General features: G+C 35.1%; 1 protein-coding gene across 4 annotated transcripts in view; it reads left to right on the top strand.

Annotated features, from left to right (window-relative positions):
• Nucleotides 1-22,914, top strand: part of RTN4 (reticulon 4) — a 74,502-nt gene that overhangs the window by 41,743 nt on the left and 9,845 nt on the right. For all 4 annotated transcript variants that reach the window (XM_045549611.1, XM_045549614.1, XM_045549613.1 and 1 more), the window contains 2 exons: nucleotides 18,573-18,780; nucleotides 22,757-22,895. In XM_045549611.1, the coding sequence (XP_045405567.1) occupies nucleotides 18,573-18,780; nucleotides 22,757-22,895 (347 nt within the window). The remainder of the gene's footprint in view (nucleotides 1-18,572; nucleotides 18,781-22,756; nucleotides 22,896-22,914) is intronic.

Here is a 22,914-nt window from a genome sequence, read left to right as displayed (position 1 = left end):
GCTGTAGCTTTTGCTAAGTAAAAATGATACTAGTGATAACAACGCAATAAATATAGGCTTTAAAAATAGATGAAAAATCATGTCAGGGCTCATTTTGCAACTATTAAGGCACTATATTAATAATTTAAATCATAGGCCATTTAATAACACCTTGAGATTCCTTGTTGAAGTAATTTAGGGATATTTTGAGATAGGAGAAATTAAGATCCAATGTAGTTCATATTTTATCAGAGATTTGTTTGATTATTTTTAGACACCAAATATAAAATCAGATTTACTCCTGAATGTCTCTGGGCAATCAAGTTGTATGTAAGTGGAATGGCCTAGTATTTTTTACTACTTGTCTTGGCTGTTTGGGTCAGTTAAACTAACTTTACTTATTTTTTAGATTCAGTGGTTGGGTTAATGTTGTAGATTATACAGTAACATTTAAATTGGAAATCACTGAGAAGCTGCAGCTACTATGGAATTTTTCCTTATTTAAAAATATATTACAATAGAGGAAGGAACATAATCTGGTGTAAATTTTAAAAATATATTTAGGCCCATATTATTTTCTACTGCATTCTTCCTCCACCCCCCGTACAGTATAATGGAAGTGAGAGATGCTCTGATTTCAATATTTTTAAAAAAGTGGTTGGTTTTGTTTGTTTGCTGAGTAACTCGTAATAAAGACATTTGATCTTTCAGGCTAACACCAATATTAGTAATTTGTATTCTTTTATATATTCTTCATATTTTCTGTTCCTTAGTAGGATACTTAATGGCAAATGAAGTTTATATAGTATTTGATTATTGGAGTTATATGAAAACTTTGATAAATTAAGATAGTCAAAAAATTTTGAAGAGCTTAAAATAGGAAGGAATGTACAGGCTTGGGGATTTGGGTGGGGTGAGAGAATGATGTAACCACTGAAAAGGTATAATTGAGACAGTGAATAGAACTTTTCTGGATAGAATAGAATATATAGGACAATAGTTAAAAGATAAGATTGGTGTGGTCAAAGAATATAGAAGATTTGGAAGATCTAGGTCAGGTTTCCTTAATGTTATCTGTAGATGAGAATCATCTAGTGCTTCTTAAAAATACAAAGTGCTGACTGAGATACTGACCTACCAAATCAGATTTTAAAGGGTCTGGCAATCCGTATATTAAGCATCCTGCTGTAGTTCATGTTATAATTGGGAAAATTTGGGAAACACTGATTTAGGTTTTTAAATCTCAGTTTTGGTATATTTTGATTTGGCCAGAGTAAGAAACTTACCCTTTATGGTCTTCAGCTTCTTCGTATGCATGATTGCTAGGGTTCTAGTTTTGAGGTTCTCTGGTTTTATGAAAAGATACCCTGGGCCAGATTGCAGAAGATGTTGGGTTTTGGATTTTATCATAAAAGAAAAAGACTTTGGAAGTTTTAAAGTAAGGAGTGATAAATGATAGCAGTTTTGAAAGACTGGTTTAGGGTACTGTATGAGATTAATTGGAGAAGAACCTAGAGGCAGACCAGAGAGAATGACTGTACTTGTGCCTAGATTTAAAGGTGATAGGCTTGAATTTGGCCTGAAATAGGGATGAAAAGGAAGTGACAGATTTGAGAAACTCAAGGAAGGAATACTTGACATTTGGCATGATGAGGGCGAGGGAGGGAGTTGAGTGAAACATTGGCAACCATAGTGCTTTTATGTTAGGAACAGAGCTAAAGTAGATAGAAAAGATGCGAAGTTGGGTTTTAGACACTTTCAGTTTGAAGTGCTGATAGAATATCTCTGAGGTGTAGAGAAATGACAGGTTTAATGATAAAGAATTGGGAGTCAAATGCAAAGTGAGGCAGATGAATATTGTTAGGAGGTTTGCATAGAAATAATTGAAGATTAAGATAGGACAGCCTAAAACCTACATTTGGGGATACGTGGCACCAGCAAAGATGAGGAAGCAGGATAGTGTAGTTTCACTGATACTAGGTGGGGAGAGAATTTTCAAGAAGGAATGGGTGATTAAATGCCATAGAGAAGCTAGTTAATACGAAGATTGAGAAATGAATGTGGATCCTGTTAAATTTTAGGAGTAGGTACAACATGGCCTGTTATTGTTACCAGCGCTTTTTCGATGTGGCAGTTAACATGCCATAAGTGACCTTTGAGAGCAGTTTCTGTAGGATGGGGAAAGAAATGTTTCTAGCATTAAAATTCAATTTAATTATACCTCAAGACAAACTGGCTTTGGACCATTTCTGGAGCATACTTCCTCCCAGAGGTTCTTGGAGGGCTTCCTGATATTTACTTGTGATAAGCCACTTTTAATTTCTTTGATAGCTTAAGGTTGCTGAGTGTGTGAATACAGATGTATGTATATATACTGACATTTCAGTAGAGAGGAGCAGGGGTCTTGGTGCTTGAAATACCTTGCTTCTCCTTGGGAATGACAAAAAATGGCTGAGAAGGGAACTTTGGTATAAGCCAATTATGAGACCTACTGATTGGAGGAAGGCCCCTGCTTTTAATTCTAAATTTAGCTGAAACTCAATATTTAGGCATTCATTAGATACTCTTCTAGATCTTGGTTTAGTAGTGCTTCACTACATACGCATGTGTTGTAGAAAACTTAGAAGGTAGAATAAAACTATCACTTCACACAAAATGGTTTTGGGGTATATTTCTAATAGGGTGTGTGGGTTGGGGGTGTTAAAACTTTTCTTCTTTAATCTTTTTCCTCTGTTAAATGGGGAAGTATCTTTTTATTTTTTAAATAGTCTACATCATTTTAATGACCACAGTATTCTAATCCCATGTAGTTAAATTAAATAATCAAGTTATTCCTAAAGTTTTATTATAAATAAAGATTGAGTATCCCTAACCTGAAAATCTAAAGCCCAAAGTGCTCCAAAATTTGAAACTTTCTGACTACCCTACATGGTGTCATAGTGGAAAATTCCACATATAAGTACTTACCACAATTTTTGTTTTATACAAAAAAATTATTAAATAATATTATACAAAGCTAGATACAGTGGCTCACGCCTATAATCCTAGCACTTTGGGAGGCCAAGGCAGGAAGATCACTTGAGGCCAGAAGTTGGAAACCAGTCTGAGCAAGAGTGAGATCTTGTCTCTGCAAAAAATTGAAAAATTAATTGGGCATGGTGGTGTGCACCTGTAGTCCCAGCTACTCGGGAGGCTGAGGCAAGAGGATCACTGGAGCCCAGGAGTTTGAGGTTGGGGAGCTATGATGGCACCACTGCACTCTAGCCTAGGAGACAGAGAGAGATCCTGTCTCAAAGAAAAAACAAGGGCCGGGCGCGGTGTCTCACGCCTGTAATCCTAGCACTCTGGGAGGCCGAGGCGGATGGATTGCTTGAGGTCAGGAGTTCGAGACCAGCCTGAGCAAGAGCGAGACCCCGTCTCTACTAAAAATAGAAAGAAATTATATGGCCAACTAAAAATCTATATAGAAAAATTTAGCCGGGCATAGTGGTGCATGCCTGTAGTCCCAGCTGCTCGGGAGTCTGAGGCAGTAGGATCGCTTAAGCCGAGAGGAGTCTGAGGTTGCTGTGAGCTAGGCTGACGCCACGGCACTCATTCTAGCCTGGGCAACAAAGCGAGACTGTCTCAAAAAAAAAAAAAAAGAAAGAAAGAAAAAACAAAAATTTTGCAAAATTGCTTTCAAGCTATGTTGTATAAGGTGTAGATGAAACAAGTGAATTTCATGTTTATACTTGGGTTCCATCCCCAAGATATCTCATTATGCATGTACAAATTTTAAAATCCAAAATAATCTGAAATTTGGAACACTTCTGGTCCCAAGCATTTCAGATAGGGAATACTCAACTTGTAAAAACAATTCTAAAATGAATATAATTGAATTTAAATATTTGTTCTTATCCATGATTATTTTTAAATTGCTAGATTGTGGTAATAATCCAGTGATTTGGTGCATGTTGCAAAACTGCCTTCCAGAAAGATAGTACAAATAATTATTTTGAACAATGCATGGGAGTATCATGGAATTGTGGCTAATGCAATAGTAGATATGCATTTCTGATAGCTGTAACTCTAAGATAGCTATTTTGTCAGTGTTAACTGGTTAAGTTACTTGATAAGAACCAGGTTTATATTAAGAAAGAATAATGTGCAAATGTTTTCTCCTACATATGGTTTATAGTCTTGTATGGTTAAGTAGTGAGAGCAATGTTGGAAATAGCCTATTTTCTTTATTTACCAAAGTGTGTGTACTCCTAGTTCCTTGCCAGGACTCCTAACTGGCCTTTCTACTAAATCTCGTGTGTCACAGCCAAATAAAAATTAATCTTCCTGAAGTACAGCTCTAATCATGGCACGTAAGGGGTTTTCCTTTACTTTTCAAATTAAGTTTATATAGTCTATCCTGGACTTCAAAAGGCATTCCATGGCCTGGTCCCAACCTTTATAATCTCATCTCCCATTACTCCTTTTCTCCAGGCACATTGAAGGACTTGTTCTGTAAACACCGCGCCCGGCCCTTGTTTTTTCTGTGAGACAGGATCTCTCTCTGTCTCCTCATGTTTTTCTCTTTATCTAGAATGCCCTTTCTTCCCATTTTATTTTGCCCAAGTAGTACTTATCAAAGGCCCAGTTCTCCCTGATATATTCACTAATCCTCCCAGGTAGAGGTAATCCAGTGTTCCTCAGAATTTCCGTCTCTTGGTTTTAGCTTTGTACCTTCTATTAGAGTTATTTATACATATATGTCTTGACTCTATTTCCAGCCTGTAAATTTTTTGAAGGCAGAAAACAGTGGTAGCTTCATCAGCTGGGGGTCCTCATTGGCTCTGCATAGCTTCTCAAAAAAGGGAGAGTCTGAGAGCTTTAATGCTGAGGCAGGTTTACTTCTGACTGTGATATACATATGTTTTTAGAAAATTTTTTAATGTGTTTTCAAGTGGGAGAAATTAGACATGGAATTCCCTACCTTCCCCCCTTTTAAAGGATCAAGTAAGTAAATTGAGGAACTTTTATAACTTCAGATTTTTAGATGATACCTGCAGACTGGGCATTCTATTAGTCATTTATGCCAACTTTCTCATTTTATTGATAAGGAAACCAAGAAAACTAAGGAGATTAAATTATTTGTCAGGACCTCAGCTAGTGGCATGAGGCCTTTATTTAACAATTTATATTTGTACTTGAACAACCAAAGATTGAAAAATATAAAAGCTAAAATAACCCGTGGCTTGATATTTATTCATGCATCATCTAGCTGTGGCATCTTATTGAACATGGTATATATTTCTTTTGTATAGTCCTCACTCTGCAATTATTAATTTAAAAAAAAAAGCAGTAGTCTATCACACTAGTCATGGAAGAAGGTTGGATGTGGTTAGTTGTTTAGTACAGGTGGGAATTCCCTGGGCCAGGGGAATAATTTCTCCTCATTCTTAAGGATTGGGTTACATGCTTGAATGCCGGAAGAATATTTAAGTAGTGAATAGAATTTTTAAGTTTATTCTCTGGGCGACCCCTAGATTTCCTTTTTATATACAGTGGTCTCAGTATCCACAGTGGATTGGTTCCAGCATCTACCCCACTCCCCACCCCCAGTCCCCACCGTAGATACGGAGGGCCAGTTGTATTCACTTGATCCTGTATGTTGCTAGAATCTGGGCCAAAGGATGTTGTTAAATTTAATTTAGCCAGTGCTTTTCTTTGCATCCTTGGAGCAGTGTTGTGAGCCTAAATTTTCTATTTATTTCTCTGCTTTATCATGGATGAGGCTGACATATTACTGGGTATATGTGTCTACATATGTATATTTTAAAATCTTCATGACTTGCAAAGTTCTTCGATTCAACTACCATGTATGCATTTGTGTGAGGTATGATAGACGTTAAAATATTATTGTATTGTCTTTCCCCGAATGCTATATCACCACTATCTTATTTATTCTAAATAGTATTTACTTAAGGAGTTCAAAGCAACTTCTGGACCAAAAAATGATCAAATATTAATGATATCCTTGCAAGTCTTTTGATAAGAGTTGAGCATTGAGATAGCTTTAGAAATTTCTACTCTCAGACTTAGCAAAATTCTGATATTCCCTAGAATGTGAGGAATTACAACTGTTCTTTTTTGTATACACTCATTTGTTTTTTCCATCTAAATAATCTAAAATAGTTTTGAATAGATTATTCTGGCCCATGATGTGAATACTGTACCTTGTTTCATTGTCTATACTATTATCCATTTATTCAGTGATCATTTATACTGTATGCACAATATGCATATAGAGTTATAGAAGTAAAGCTGGTTTACTTATTAGTGAAGTTTATTTTGTTTTTTGAACTAGTAGTAATTTGCTTTGAGCACCAAATCCCCATCCACCCGCCCCTCCCCGGGTATTAAGCCTTTCAAGTTTATACACTTCCGGGACAGAATGTTTTCCATTTAGTTTTGATTAGTAGAAAAGAGGATTTTGAGCAGTGATTTCATATTTGTAAGGTTTGGTGCCTATTTCTTTTAATGCTTGAATGCCAACAAAGTAAAATTGAAAGAATGTATTTGTTGGATAAATTTATTTTCTCATCTTAGGTTTCTGTTTGTGTAGGTCTTGATCAATTCCACTAATTTAAAATAAATAACTACATGCTAATAAAAATTTATCAGAAATATAGACTTGTCTTTGGAAGAGTTCTTATTTTTATATCTGTTACAACTGAAGATAAAGTTGATACAGGTAGGGAGAATCATTGACTTGGAATATGTATGTACAACATACTTTAAAGGGAAGATATTTTATTTAGCTTTACCTTAGAGAAAATGGAAATGATTTTCCCTTCTGTGAAAGGAAAATTATTATGGTTTAGAAAAATTGGAGATGGGAAGTTAGAATTATTTTCTGCTCTTTTTTGTTTGGTTTTGTTTTCTCCTAATAAAGCTGGAAGTAGAGTGTGAGATTAAAAGAAGTATTGAAAACTACATGAACTAATGAAGTAAATTGGTGAATTTAATTAATTTGTAAATGAGGCATGTGTGGTGATGGTTGAACCTCTCTATCTTAATTTGTATTATCCTTAGAAGGCAACAGGCATAGATGGGTTTTACCTTTCTGCAACATAATGAACCATTTTCTACTTGAAGATGCTTATAGGGAAAAAGACCACTTAATGAACCCGAATTTCTTAGTAAATAACAGGGAAGAAGATTTGACTGAGACTTTAACTTCTGCTTGATATTTGATTATGCTACAAATAAAAAACGACTTTATCTTGAAATACAAAACCAACAATTATGGCAATAAGTTTATTTTAGTTTATCCCCAACAAAATTTGGTTTTATAATCATAACTGTGCATAAGTTCTTGGAATAAATAGAGGGTGAATCAGGCTTTTGGGGAAGGTAATTTTTCCCACAAAATTGTATAGTAGTACAAAATGGCATCTTTTACTTTATGGTAATATTTCACAGGGAATCTCATGTAATGTCCCCTTATAAAAAATGTTCAAGGGTTTTATTTATTTAACTAGGAGGTCCTCTTAATTTTTGAGGCCAGATATTTTGAAGTGCCTGTTGAAGACTGTCAGTCTTCTTTAGCAATTCTCCAACATCACTCATAACATTAACTTAATGAAATTCTGTATTAAGATTTGCAGTTTTGCACTGGAGTTGATCTGGATTGTTTTATCTGACAAGACATTTCGGTGATGAGTGAGGCTGAATGGTAAAGTTAAACAGTAATGGATACTTATGAGCTTAAGTTAATTTTGAGGTTGGTTGCTTTGTGGATAACTTCTGTATGTAAAGCATGCAGGCTATCACTATTTTTAGCTATGGCAGATGACAGTTTGTGATTACCAAATGTGGGCAACTCTTCTTACTCTGCATTGGGCCAGAAGTTTTATTTTAAAGAAAAGATTGTAGTGTACTGAGTTATTTTGAATTAAAGTTTAGTTTGATAAAGATGGTATTGTTCTGTGCACTGTATAAAAAACACAATCAAAATAAAGATTTTTTACTTTTTATTTTGAAAACAAAAGTCAGCAAGGACTGCAGTGAGTAAATCACTTTTTTCTAAATTACAAGAGTTTGTTAAAATATCAGTGTTATTTTAGTAATTCCTAAGCATTCCCCACAGTTGTAAGAGGAAAGGCACTGTTAATCTCACATCTCTGAAAGGATGTTTCACAAACATTTTATATAAGAGCAAAGTTGAGGCCACAGTAGGGTTACCTTGCATGACTAACACTTTATTCTGCAATATAGGAGACTGGAGGGACCATGAAAAGGTAAGCTTTCCTTGTATAATAACACTTATATTTTAACAAACTCTCATAATTTAGAAAAAAGTGATTAATACAATCCCTTTATCTTAATTTTACTTTCTCAGAAATAAAGAGCCACTAAACTCTTCACTGAAAAAGAGAACTAATAAAGTGATTACAGAGGAATCCAAAATTAACATTTTAGTGACCTGGTAGTTCTTTTTTAAAGGTGTCCTTTATTTGAATTTGAAAATTAATTAAAATGTTACTATTCTTAGGAATAATCTGGCCACTATTCAAACAGTGCTGCAAACATTAATGATGCAGGTAATCATTTCATCTTTCATAAAGATGAAAGGCATTCATTCATTGGTCTTTCAAGGTCTAGCTAGTAAGGGCAGACAAGCCTGTTTAACAATGTTTGTTTTATAAATTATCTGAAAGTGTTCTAATTTGTTATTTAATAAATGTAGACATCTGAAAATAGTGTAAATAAAATGTTAAGTCCAAAGCGTAGAAACATTTTGAATAAATTAATTAGAATTAGTGTGTGACTTAAACTGTCATAAAATATGCATTCCTTCTAATCAAACAGTAATGTTTATTGAAAGTTTAGTTGTTTTGAGGGACGTAGTAGGTAGTAGGACAGACATTCCCTTTTGGAGTTTACAATCTAGCAGAGAAACATATTAAAGGTATTTTTTAATTAAATGTACAGTTCATTGATTTTTGGTATATTCACAAAATTCACAAAATACATTGCAGCCATCACCATTATCTACTTCCAGAACATTTTCATCACCCCCTAAAAAACCCCATACCCATTAGCAGTCACTCCCTATCATTCCTCTTTGTCCTAGCCCCTGGCAACCACTAATCTACTTTCTGTCTCTCTATAGAATTGCATATTCTAGACATTTTGTATAAACATGATTACAATATATGGCCTTTTGTGACTGGCTTCTTTCACTTAGCATATGTTTTTAAGGTTCTTTCATGTCATAACATGTATCAATAAAGTAGTCCTCCCTTAATTGTCAGAGATACAGTCCAAGATCCCCAGTGGATGCCTAAAACCAGTTAGTACCAAACCCTATATATATATATAGTTGTATTCCCACATGCCTGTGATAAAGTTTAATTTGTAAATTAGGCACAGTAAGATTAACAGTAAGAGATTAACTGCATAAATAATAGAACAGTTAAAACAGTGTACTATAATAAAGTTATGTGAATGTGGTCTCTCTCAAAATAATCTTATTGTACTGTACTCAACTATTTTGGACTGTGGTTGACCACAGGAAACTGAAACCATGGAAAGGGAAACTGCAAATGGGGGAGAGGGACTACTGTACTTCATTTCTTTTTATGGCTCAATAATATTCTGTTATGGATATGCCATATTTTGTTTATCAGTTCAATTGATAGATATTTGGGTTGTCCCCTTTTTAGCTATCATGAATAATGTTGCTATGAACATTTATGTACAAGTGTCTATGTGGACATAGGTTTTCTTGTTTTTTGGGTAGAAATCCCTAGGAATGGAATTGCTGTGTCATAAGGTAACTCTGTTTAACTTTTGGAGGAACTATTTTTCGCAGTGGCTGAGTTTTACATTCTTACCATCAACTTATGAGGACTCCAGTCTTTGCCAACTATCAACACTTGTTATTGTCCATCTTTTTAATTATAGCCATCCTAGTGTGTGTGAAGTGGTATCTTATTGTGGTTTTAGTTTGCATTTCCATAATGACTAAATGATGTTGAACATCTTTTCATGTGTTTATCGGCCGTTTGTATATCTTTGGAGAAATAAATCCTTTGCCCATTTTTAATTGGGTTATTTATCTTTGCTGTTGAGTTGTAAAAGGTTTTTTTTTATATATTCTGAATATAAGTCCCTTATCAGATATTTGATTTGCAAATTTTCTCCCATTCTGCAAATTGTCTTTTTACTTTCTTGATAGTGTCTTTTGAAGCAGTAAAGTTTTTAAATTTTAATATGGTCCAGTTTATCTGCTTTTCTTTTGTTGTTTTTGATTTTGGTGTCATAGCTAAGAAACTATTGCCTAATCTAAAGTCATGAAGATTTACACCTGTTTTTCCTAGAAGAGTTTTATAGTTTAAGCTCTTACCGTTAGGTCTTTGATCCATTTTGAATTAGTTTTTATATATGGTACAAGGTAGAGAGGCCTAGCTTTATTCTTTTACACTTGGATAGCCAGTTGTCTAGTACCATGTGTTGAAAAGACTGTTCTTCCCCATGGGATTATCTTGACGCCCTTGTCAAAATCAGTTGACGATAAATGTACGTTTTTTTTCTGGATTGTCAGTTTTATTCTACAGATCTATCTGTCCTTGTGCAACTACTTCACTGTCTTGATTACTGTATTTTTGTAGGAAGTTTTGAATAGGGAAGTGTGAGTCCTCCAACTTTGTTCTTTTTCAAGGTTGTTTTGTCTATTTTTGGATCCCTTGCCTTTGTGTATGATTGGCTCAATAATTCTTGCTAAAAGACAGCTAGGATTTTGATAGGGCTTGCACTGCAGGTCAATTTGAGGAGTGTTGCCATCTTAACAATGTCATCTAATCCATGAACACAGGATATCTTTCCATTTATTTAAGTTGTCTTTAATTTCTTTTAACAATGTGTTCTAGTTTACAGTTTGTATGTTTTGTACTGCTTTTATCTTTGTTCCTAAGTATTCTTTTTTATGCTATTATAAATGGAATTATTTTCTTAATTCATTTTCAGTTTGTTCATTGCTGGTGTATAGAAATACATTTCATTTTTATATATTGATCTTGTATTCTGCAACCTTGCTAACTTGTTTATTAATAAAAAAGTGTTATTAGTTCTGGTAGCTATTTTTGTGGCTTCCTTAGGATTTTCTGTATACAGCAGGTGTTTGAATAACATTGTTTCATTGAATGTTGTTTCCGTATAATGATGAGAAAAAAAAATCGATTCCCAGTTGGGGTCACTGTCTTTTGTGGAGTTTGCATGTTCTCCCCATGTCTGTGTGGGTCTTCCCTGGGTACTCTGGTTTCTTCTCACATCCCTAAGATGTTAGGTTCATTGACGTGTCTTAGTGTCCCAGTATGAGTGAGTGTGGGTGTATGTGTGACCATGCCCTGTGATGGAATGAATGGCGTCCTATCCAGGGTTGGTTCTTGTTTTGTGCCCTGAGCTGCCAGGATAGGCCTTGGCTGCCATGACTCTGAAAGGTAATAAGCAGGATGGAAAATAATAAATGAACGGAATGAATTAATACAACTTATTATAAAATAAAAATTCTTAAAGTATATGATAATCATACAAATACATTACAATAAACGATACACTACGAAAGGGTTCAGCAAGCTGCCATATTTGTTACTGCTTGTTTTTGAACTGTGTGGTGGTAGGAGGTGCTCCTTAGAATTTTTGCTTTGGAAATGTTTATTCCTTGATTTAACCTACTACCACTGTGACTGCCCTCACTCACTGATTCACCCAAAATGGGTGAATAATTATCTTGTTTTTATTAATCTTTCTTAAATTTATGTATAGCTCACATTTATTTCACTGTTTAAGAGCAGGAGTGCTTGGTGTCTTTAGAAGTTGGGTGATGTTTTTGTGACCAGAAATATGCCATAGGAACTTAACTCTTGTTTGTATCAATTAGCCTGTGGTAAAATTGGTTTCATTATATATCGTTTTGTTTAAAGTTGCGGTTTCCAAGAACCTGTCCACAGTGTTAGTGAGGACTTACTGTATAAGATCATGTTATCTGCAAATAGTTTAATTTCTTCCTTTTCAACCTGGATGGCCTGTTATTTTTTTTTCTTGTCTCATTGCACTACATGGTACCTCCAGGGTAATGTTGGATCTAAAATGGCAAGAGTTAATATATTTATCTTGTTGCTGGTCTTAGGGGGAACGATTTCAAGTTTTTGTCATTAAGTATGATGTTAGCTATCGATTTTTGGAAATGCCCTGTATCAGGTTGAGGATGTTCCTTTCTTTTTCTACTTTGTTGAGTGTTTTATTATTATCATGAAATGGTATTAGATTTCATTAGATGTTTTTTCTGTCTATTGGGATAATCATGTGGTTTTCGTCCTTATTCTGTTAAGATGGTGTATTATGTTGGTTAATTTTCATACGTTGAACCAATCTTGCGTTCCTGGGATAAATCCCACTTGGCCATGGTGTATAATCCTTTTTCTATGTCGCTGGATCCAGTTTGCTAGTATTTTGTTGAGGATTACTGCATCTATATTCATAAGGGATATTGATCTGTAGTTTCCTTGTGATTGCCTGATTTTGGTAGTTTGAATTGAAAAAACATCTAAATTAACTAATGATTATAAATCTCTTGATGACCATTAGAAGCAACAGTATTTGAATATAAGGGGTTTTAATAAAGTATTATGACTCCTTCCCCCTATTGGGAATCAGTGATCTTGGGTAAACTTAATCTTTCAAAACATTTTTTTATTAAAACCAATTTAAGGAATCTGCAAGAGACTAGAAATACTCCTGGCAAATGTCAAGTAAGATAGCAACCCTGTTTGCTAGAAACTGGCATTTTTTCATTCTTGCAGCATCACTAACAATCTCTTAAACTCCTTTACAGAAAAAGATTGAAATCCTTCTATACTTTTTGTACAGTGACTTTGGTAGCAGTATAGATTGCCTCTCAGACTTTTCTATTCCAAGATATGTTCATTTTGTCTTATATGTGACTATCAGTGCCTACTTGCCTCATCTTCCGTGGCTGTTCTTCCCCTTTTTTCCTCCTTCAGTGCTCTTCGGGTCTCATGGCTCCACCACAGCATTCCTAGGGCTTGTTTCAACATGTCTGTCGTGGTATCTGCTTTGAGCTACTCTCATGTACCTTTTTATATATTTTCATGCAATATGTGTGGGCTTGCATATGTAACTTTTAGAGCTCTTCCATTTATTTTATTGTATTTTTAAATTTTTTTTTGAGACAGAATCTCATGGTTGCCTAGGCTAGAGTGCGGTGGCATCAGCCTAGCTCACAGCAACCTCAAACTCCTGGGCTCAAGTGATCCTCCTGTCTCGGCCTTCCGAGTAGCTGGGACTATAGGTGCACACCACCATGCCCAGCTGCTTTTTCTATTTTTAGTAGAGACAGGGTCTCACTCTTGCTTAGGCTGGTCTCCAACTCCTGACCTCAAGTGATCCTCCCGCCTTGGCCTCCCAGAGTGCTAGGATTACAGGCATGAGCCACCACGCCAAGACTCTTTCATTTATTAAAAAGACCTTATTCCTAGGAACCATTTGACAGTGGGAAAGGAAGTAGTAGGTTAGGGTTTACTGTACTTTCATGTGGTTTATTTTAGGCTGTGATCACTGAGTACTGCTGAACCTTATACATGTCTATTCTGATGCCATGAACTTTGAGGAAATTGACTTGTTTCAACCCAAAACACTAGAATTATAAGCTCTGTTATATATTGTTAGAATTTTAAGTGTCAGCTGGATCCAAATATTTATTAAGCTAGCGGACAGTGCATTCTTTTTCCAATAGGAAAGCCTACTGGGAAAAACAACACTCATAAGATTCTTTAATGGTATTGAATAGAAATAGAACAGGGTAAATTTTTTCTGATTATAATTCAGATAATATTGGAGTAAAGCTCTTTTCTCCTTTTTGGGTCTAACTGTAGGTGAAGCATTCACATTAAAATTTGTGTGTCTCTTATTAATTAACCTATCTTGTTAATTTCATTTAGGCTTTCTTCTTGGCCTTTACATTACACATTGTATGTGTAATAATTATCTGCCTACACTTTGCCTGTTTACTATGCATACAAATGTGTAGCATTTTGAAGAATCTTATATAATCAGCTGAGCCTTCAATATGGCATCATACAGTGGAGAATAATGAGTTTTATCAATAGGAAGCCTGGGTTCAAATCCATGTTCTGCCAGCTTAGTAATTATGTGATCTGAGTCAAGTGATGTAGGAGTTGGGTCTCACTTGTCTAAGGGCCTGCTTCTCATTTAGTTTTAATAGTTGAGAGAGAGAATGTTGTATAGGCTATAAACAGTGTTTGGCATAATTTAAGTGCCCAGTAAATATTAACTCAGGAAATAAAAGGAGGTGTGGAGATTGGTAGATCAGCAACCTGGAAAACCTTTCTAAAACATCTGTCAAGCTTAAAAAGTGGAGCTTTTCAAAACTTTTTAAGCTTCATACAGTTGCCATAATGATAGAGTTTACAACTGCTTGAAAAATTGTGGGGATTTGAGTTTATTGTTTTTCTAAAGTTTGAAGGTTCAATTCAAAAGAGCAGTGTGAGTAAAAATATTTAAGCCTCCCTCTTCCCCAAAAAATCTAGATTTAAAAAGGAAGGAAATATTTTACACTTACATCTGGCATACCAGTGGTGAAACCTCATCGATTTGGATCCAGTGACAAGGAATCTGAATGCAGTGCAGGACTGATGTGTATCTTGGTACTAACTATGGGTCATGTTAGCTTCTGAAAGGAAAAGACAAATTAGATGACTAATGCCTTTTTTTTTTTTTTTTTTTTAAAGCAGAGTCTCACTCTGTTGCCCAGGCTAGAGTGAGTGCCATGGCGTCAGCCTAGCTTACAGCCACCCCAAACTCCTGGACTTGAGCAATCCTACTACCTCAGCTTCCCGAGTAGCTGGGACTACAGGCATGCACCACTATGCCTGGCTAATTTTTTCTATATATTTTTAGTTGTCCAGCTAATTTATTTCTATTTTTAGTAGAGACAGAGGTCTTGCTCTTTCTCAGGCTGGTCTCGAACTCCTGACCTTGAGCGATCCTGCTGCCTCGGCCTCCCAGAGTGCTAGGATTACAGGCGTGAGCCACCGCGCCCAGCCAACTAACGCCTTTTATTGATGATAAAACTGAATTCTAAAGAGGATGAAGTGTCATCCAAAGTTAAACAATTGCAGAGCCTGTACATACTAGGATGTGGGTCTCTTGAATCCCAGTCCTGGTATTTCCTTCTACCATATTCATTTATATAGAAATTACAAACTGATTATAAATTCTTATCTAGTCATTAAACCTGTTTGAACAGTAACTCTGTTACATTAGGTAATTTGATTAGGCATAATTTATGTTGTGTAGTACTTATCTCTCAAGTCTAAAGTCACTGATTTCATAATCAGCTTTTACTGAGTAGTTTTTGATGATGGTAATGGATAATGAATACATCCGCATTTATTTTAACTTATCACCAATAGTGATTTTGATTGAAATTAAATGTTATTTTTCACTTGGAGAATCAGACACTTTATTTTTTTATTTTATTTTATTATTTTGAGACAGAGTCTCACTCTCTTGCCTGGGCTAGAGTGCTGTGGTGTCAGCCTAGCTCATAGCAACCTCAAACTCCTGGGCTCAAGTGATCCTCCTGCCTCAGCCTCCTGGGTAGCTGGGAATACAGGCACACACCACCATGCCTGGATAATTTTTTCTATTTTTAGTGGTTTGGCTAATTTCTTTCTATTTTTAGTAGAGACGGGGTCTCGCTCTTGTGCAGGCTGGTCTTCCAGCCATCCTCCCGCCTCGGCCTCCCAGAGTGCTAGGATTACAGGCGTGAGCCACCGCTCTCGGCCTAAAGGAGCATTTGTTAATTAAAAAAATAGATTTAAGGTGTACCTTACCTACTGATTCTTTTAAAGCTATCAACTTTTATTTACGCTATAATACTTAGAAAACTTAGGTAAGTTTAAGATCCCTTTCATGTGGTTTATAAAGTAACATTTTTACAATGTAAGATAGCAATATAGTTTATTAACTTAATCGTGGTTGAAATTTTCTTCTTTATATATTTACTATTTAAATACTTGAATAAGAAGGGTGATAGTAATTGTGGTATTAATAATAATAACAACAAATAACAGCCGTGACCTTTAATAAGAATTTATTACATGCTAAGTACTAAATTTAGTGCTTTATATTATTAATAGTTTATCTTGTAATGAAAAATCTTATTCATTCATTATCTCAATGACATCTCAATGAGATCATTCCTATTTCTTTTTTAAAGTGACAAATCATAGTTGTGTACACTTATGGGGTACAATGTAATATTTTGCTATATGTATACAATGTGACACAATTAAATCAAGCTAATTAACATATCCACCTTGATTACCTATCAGTTTTTATGATGAGACATGAAATTTACTCTTTGTTTGAAATATATAATGCATTATTATTGACTATAGTCAACTTGGGGGTACAATAAATCTCAAAACCTTTTCCTCCCGTCTATCTCAGACTTTGTACCCTTTGATCATTCCTATTTCTATATACATTTTATAGATGAAGACATTGAAGTGTAGAGGGCTTTAGTGACCCGACCTGAGGTCACATAGTTAGTTAAATTAGGGAACCATTTTTTTAATCTAGGTGATCCAACTCCAGGGCCTAAGTTCATTGTTTGTCTATCTTAAACCATTGTTGGACATTGCTGGAGCCTCACAGGAAAGAATTATCTTTTCACAGGCTATTTTTGTCATTGCTTCCCCTACCCTCTCACTGTTCTCTGTTAATAAAAAATGACATTAATTATTGGAAACATTGCTAGCAGAAAGAGACTTTTAATTAAGCCTGACCTTTAGGTTTTCTATATCCTATTCATTCTTAAGACCCAGGTCAGTTTCCATTTACAGTATTTCATAAAATCTTTTAAAATTTCTAACCACTTTTCCCTTTCCTGAGTTCTCATGACAGTACAATATTTATTTTATACCTTCATTGACTTGTTTTTACATGTCTTATTATCGTTCCTAGAATTGCTGTGTTTTAGAGTTGGACAGGGCCTTAAAGAAAAGTCTGTTCCCCCATTTTCAGGTTTTATAACTTCATTAGGATGAGTTTCTTGAACAGTATCACCTCAGTGTTTGTTCATTGTCAGAAAACTATTAGCATTGCTCTGATCTCTTTATTCAATATGACATTACTTATAATGTCATTTTGGCAACACAGATACGCTGTTTCAGGTTCTGGTCAGTCCTCCATTGTTCTAGTGCGATAGTACAATAGTAGAAACTAGTTAAATAGAACTAAATTGATTTAGGTGTTTTAGGCAGGGATATAACGAACAAGTTGGGGAAGAGTTGAATAAATAGTTGAAATCAGAGTTTGAAAACAAAGCCAAATTATAGCTAGAATCTTAAATTAATAACATTCAAACCAAATCATATTTAGGAGAATGGAATAAGTGTTTCTTGAATCCCTGCTATGTGCCAGACATGGTGATGGGCATTTAAAATATCTCAGTCAATACTTAATGATATTTACTAATAGAAATTAAGGGCTTTATAATAATATTTAACAGTTTACAGTTCATGTATATAGCTTTCCTCCATAGAATTATCCCTGATAATAAAGGAAAGTCATATATACCTTAGGGGACCTAGAGATCAAAACCAAAACAGCCTCTAAAAACGTGATTTTTCTTTGATGTCAACTCCTTTATCTTATAAATTAAGAAGTATTTAAAATTCCTCCTATGAAGAGTATATCCGTATTACTATGAAATTTTTTTCCTCCCAATTGTTCACAATCCAGAGTGGGATGAATTACATTTAGCCTGCGAATTCAAAAGCCCCTTTGGCACACATCAGAATGCTCCATGGGTTGAGCATAACCCGATCTTGAGACCATAGGCCTATGGTTATTTGATCCCCACAGTGGCCCTGTGACCATAGGCCAAGAACACTTGCTAAGTTAAGTTTTGTTTGACTCCTTACTATTAATAAACGTTACGTAACGGTGTAACATTTAGTTTTTCTTTTTTCTTTGACCTCTAAATTTTTATGGCATTATATTTATCTACTCTTAGAAGGAAGTAGCTTTTCAGGTAATCTGAAGGCTATTTCCTCTGTCTTTTGCTTTGTATTTCATTTTAGTGAGTGTGTGTTAATATTTTTGTATTATTTAAATATATTTATTGAATTATTTGAATATTTATCGTGCATTGTATGAAGATGAAAACCCTCAGCATGATTTTAAGTAACCTCTTATTTTGGGTTACAGGCCTGTCAGGCTGGAGACATGTAGTCATTGTGCCAGAATAATTTGGTCATGTAGAAAATAGGTTTGAATGAAAAGCATTTTATGGTAAAAAATAAAAATAGATGCAGGTATTACGCTAATGCACAATTTAGAGTGGGTTTAAAATGTAGTTTGTAAAGTTTCTTTAACATTTTAGGTTTGGTTTTAACTTTATTTAGTGGCCTTTTAATTTTGTAGGTGAAGCAAATCCAAATGTGTCAAGTCCAAATGGGTAGAATAATGTTCTAATTTGAGATTTCTTCTTTTTCAATTTTTAGTTGTTGACCTCCTCTACTGGAGAGATATTAAGAAGACTGGAGTGGTGTTTGGTGCCAGCTTATTCCTACTGCTTTCATTGACAGTATTCAGCATCGTGAGTGTAACGGCCTACATTGCCTTGGCCCTGCTCTCTGTGACTATCAGCTTTAGGATATATAAGGGTGTGATCCAAGCTATCCAGAAATCAGATGAAGGCCACCCATTCAGGTGAGATGTCTGGAAAACAAAGCACACAGTGGCAACAGTGTAAACAGGATTAGTAGTGAGACTTCATTTTATGATCTGTAGAGTAACAGGCATACATTTTTTTTTCTGCTTAAAGATAATTATATAGTATATATTTGCTAAAAAGCTATACTGAAAGCATCTGGTTTTGAGATTCCTGAAAGTTGTTTCAAAGGCTTATGATGGAAAAGACTGTTTATGTATCATTAGCCTAACTCTATTACTTATTTGGAATATTTATTTATTAGAAGTAGGTGTTGGTTATCTAATTTACTTTAATGGAAATTGTATCTTTGTAACGTGATTAAGATTGGTGAGGGCTATATTTTTTTATTGCCTACTTTTTATCAGATAGCATGTGCTATCTGATATTTCATCCCTTTCTTTCCAGTAGTATGCTTATGTTTTTCTCTTATGCTTTTCCTTCATGTCTTTTCTTTCTTTCTGTATGCATTACTTTTTTGTTATTTCTTGGAGAGCTTTATTTCACCATCTTTTTGTCTCTGAACTATCATGTTCTACCCTTATTTTGACAGGTATACTCTAGCATTACATACCTAATTACTATTGAGGTATACCTCATACTCTGCATGTTTTTCCCCCCACTCATTTTTATTGAGATACAATCCATATACTATAAAATTCATTGGTTTTTAGTATGCTCACAGAGTTATATAAATATCCCCATTTTCATCACACCAAAAACAAACTTCATACTTATTAACAGTAACTCCCCACCTAGTCCTGACAACTACTAACTCACCATGTTTTTAAATGAACTCTTTCCCTCAAACTTGTTAATTTCTATCAGTAACACCACTATCATCCTAGTTTTCAGACTTCTGTTTTGATGTTATCTTCGTTTTCATCTCACATAAAAGAAACCACTAAATTTTATTGTTTCCCGCTTCTCCCTAAGCCTAGACCAGGAGTCTATAAACTATAGCTATGGCCAAGTCCAGTCTGCTGCCTGCTTTTGTAAATAAAGTTTTATTGGAACACAGCCATGCTCATTCATTTAGCTGGTTTCATACTATAATAGCAGATTTCAGTTTGAGAGAAAGTATAGGGACTTCAAAGCCTAAAATACCTACTATTTGGCCCTTTGCAGAAAAAGTTTGCTGATCCCTGGTTGGACTCCACTTGTTGCCACATTAGATTGACTTCTGGTTACTTCAGATTACTTCAGCTCTTACAGATACTGTCAGGTTAATTTTTCTAAAGTACCACTTTTACCATATTTCAAAGTATAGAGGCTCTCTGTACACTATAGGATGAAGTCCAGATATCTTTGTCTTGTCACTTACTGACCCTGTCTAGGGCTTATGCCCATTTTCATGCTGCCTTCCTGAGCTCTCCAGATGCCTTACTTGTATTTGGTTCTGTGTTTGATTCAAGACCCAGCTCTGAAGAAGACTTCCCTAACACTGGTCCAAAATGATCTGAGAATTTCTTTTCTCTTGCACTAACTATGGCTTTGGAATGCTTTCTAATTGTTTTATATATGGGCATTCTTTTTCTTTAAATACATTGTGAGCATTTAAAAACTGTTTTGGGTAAGGCAAGTATCTGTTTGGGTATATGAGTATGTACCTGCCTAAAACATTATCCAGTTGATATTAATGGGTAAACCTAAATTGATTTATAAAGTTTAAAAGAAGAGACCTCCTAAATTATTTTGCATATTGTAAAGACTTGTGTTTTGTTTTACTCTAGCTTTCTCTAATTGATGAATTAATGATGTTTTGTGAGTTTGGAGGAGAGACCAACATTTGTTGAATGGCTCCTATATTGTCTGGCCTTTTATGTACATATTTTATTTTCATTATAACTCTATGAGATAGGTGGTATTACACCATTTTACAAAGGGGGGAAACTTGGAATTCAGTAACTTGAAAATGCAGCTGCAAAATGGCAGGGACACATGTCACAAATCATAAAGAAATGTTTCTAATTATATTGAAATATATAAAAATGTTGTCAAGCCAAAACTTCTAAATTTTGTTCAGTATGGATTTTATACATCACTTGGTTTTAAAGAAGAGCTAGTTGGACAGTTTTTCCTAGTTCCCCCAGTCACACTAGTGAAGATAGTATCATAGTTCATATCTAATGCCTGTGGTCATTGGAAAAGAGTAATAAACAGTGCTAGCATTGCATTAGTATCTCATAAATGTCAGTTGAATTAATGTAATTATCCACAGGATGTCATTGATGGAAAATACTGTCTTTGTGCCTTATGGTCAGGCATCTTGTCTTTAGCAAGAACCACCAGCAGCAGTACGAACAAGTAGAATACTTCATCCATGGTTATATCAGGCACTTTTCTGTATTTATTAACAATTTTCTAATGGTGTGTTAGACCATGTACTAGCAAAGATATATTCCTGGTCCTTAACAGTTTATACTCTAGTAGGAAAAATATACAAACATATACACGTCTGTATTTCAGACATGGATCTGATAAATACTATAAGAATAATACCAAAGAAAGCATTGTTAGATGTATACAGAGTGAGAGATTACATTAGGGTTTTAGGGAAGAGAGTATCAGATGAGGCTTCATGTATGGGTGCGATTTTGAGATGGAGCTAACTGGCTAGATAAGCTATTGCCAGAGGTGAGAGGAGAGCATTGTGGATTGGGGAAACAGCATGAAGAACAAAGACATTAAAGTTTAAAAATGTTTAGTGAATGACTCATTTCTGGCTGCATCATAGAGGGTAGTGGGAAATAAGGTTGGAAAGATTTAGGCAAGGTCTCTGGTCGAAAAGTTGGAATCACAGAATCCCAAGTTTGAGCCTGAAAGGGTTTATAAGGATCTGTTTTTCTAATTTACAGAATTGGAACCCTGACCCTGAGAAGTTAAATTTGTTTCCCAAAATTATATAGCTAGGTAGTAGCAGGTCTTCTAACTCCTGCCTGAGCTCAGTCTAGATAGCAGCATCTGGGCTAGTTCAAATAAGGCTAATCTGGCATTGGCTGACAGAATGGATTAGGATGTAGACAGATCAGACTGGTTTGGTGACTGATAGAATATTCTAGTTTGTAAATAATGAACACTTAAAATAGAGTGACAGCACTGTGAATGAAAACAAGGAGGCATACAGGGGCATATTGCAGAGGTAAAACTATGGGATGAGGAGTTGTCTAAGAGGACTGTTACTTCCAGTGTAAGTAACTAATGTCCACAGACATGGGAAGGTGATAGGGTGGGGGGCACTCCTTCCAACAGATACGAGAGAACACTTAGCACTTCTGAGTTGGTTCTACTCTGCCAAAATAAAATGGCTTCTTTGAAGCAATCAATAACTAATGAAACAGTTTCTTGCATTTCTGTGGACTTGACCTTCCCCCCACCCGCCATTACAGTTGTCTTTTTAAATTTAACAATTCCAGCCATCTCAGTATAGATTAAGTCATCTAGATGGACAGTAACTATTATGTATTGCTGGAATTGCCACTCTACTTTTGGCAGCCACTTAACATTCTGGTGCCTGAAATGGGGCAGTTTCCCCTAAAGGATAGTCTGATGACACAACATAATGTCAATTTAAAGAAAAAACCAAATTCATAATGGTAACTACCATTTATTGAGTGCTTCTTTATGCTCAATTGTGTTCAGCGATTTACTCATGGAATCCTCGTGATAATCTCGGTCTTATAAATGAGGAAACAGAGGTTTAGAGGGAAGACTAAGTAACTTTGCACAGTTACCTAGCCAAGTAAGTGGCAGAGCTTAAGATTCAAGCTCAGACCAGTCTGGCTTCAAAGTGTATGCTTTTTCTATCTAGTCAGCTGACGGTGCGTATCAATGAAATACCCTTTACTTGGTGAATTTTTGTGTTTTGCTTTTTGGAAAAATAGGCTTTTATAGTAGAATATTAATCTTTTATAGATATGTAATTGCTGATTGACATTCCAGTCAGTGACAGTTATGATGTGTTTTGTTTTCTAGGGCATATTTGGAATCTGATGTTGCTATATCTGAGGAGTTGGTTCAGAAATACAGTAATTCTGCTCTTGGTCACGTGAACTGCACGGTAAAAGAACTCAGGCGCCTCTTCTTAGTTGATGATTTAGTTGATTCTCTGAAGGTAAGTTTATTTTGATTTT

This window comes from Lemur catta, chromosome 4, assembly GCF_020740605.2.
Source record: "Lemur catta isolate mLemCat1 chromosome 4, mLemCat1.pri, whole genome shotgun sequence".
NCBI classification, from domain to species: Eukaryota; Metazoa; Chordata; class Mammalia; order Primates; family Lemuridae; genus Lemur; species Lemur catta.
This window is presented reverse-complemented; position numbering and strand designations above follow the sequence as displayed.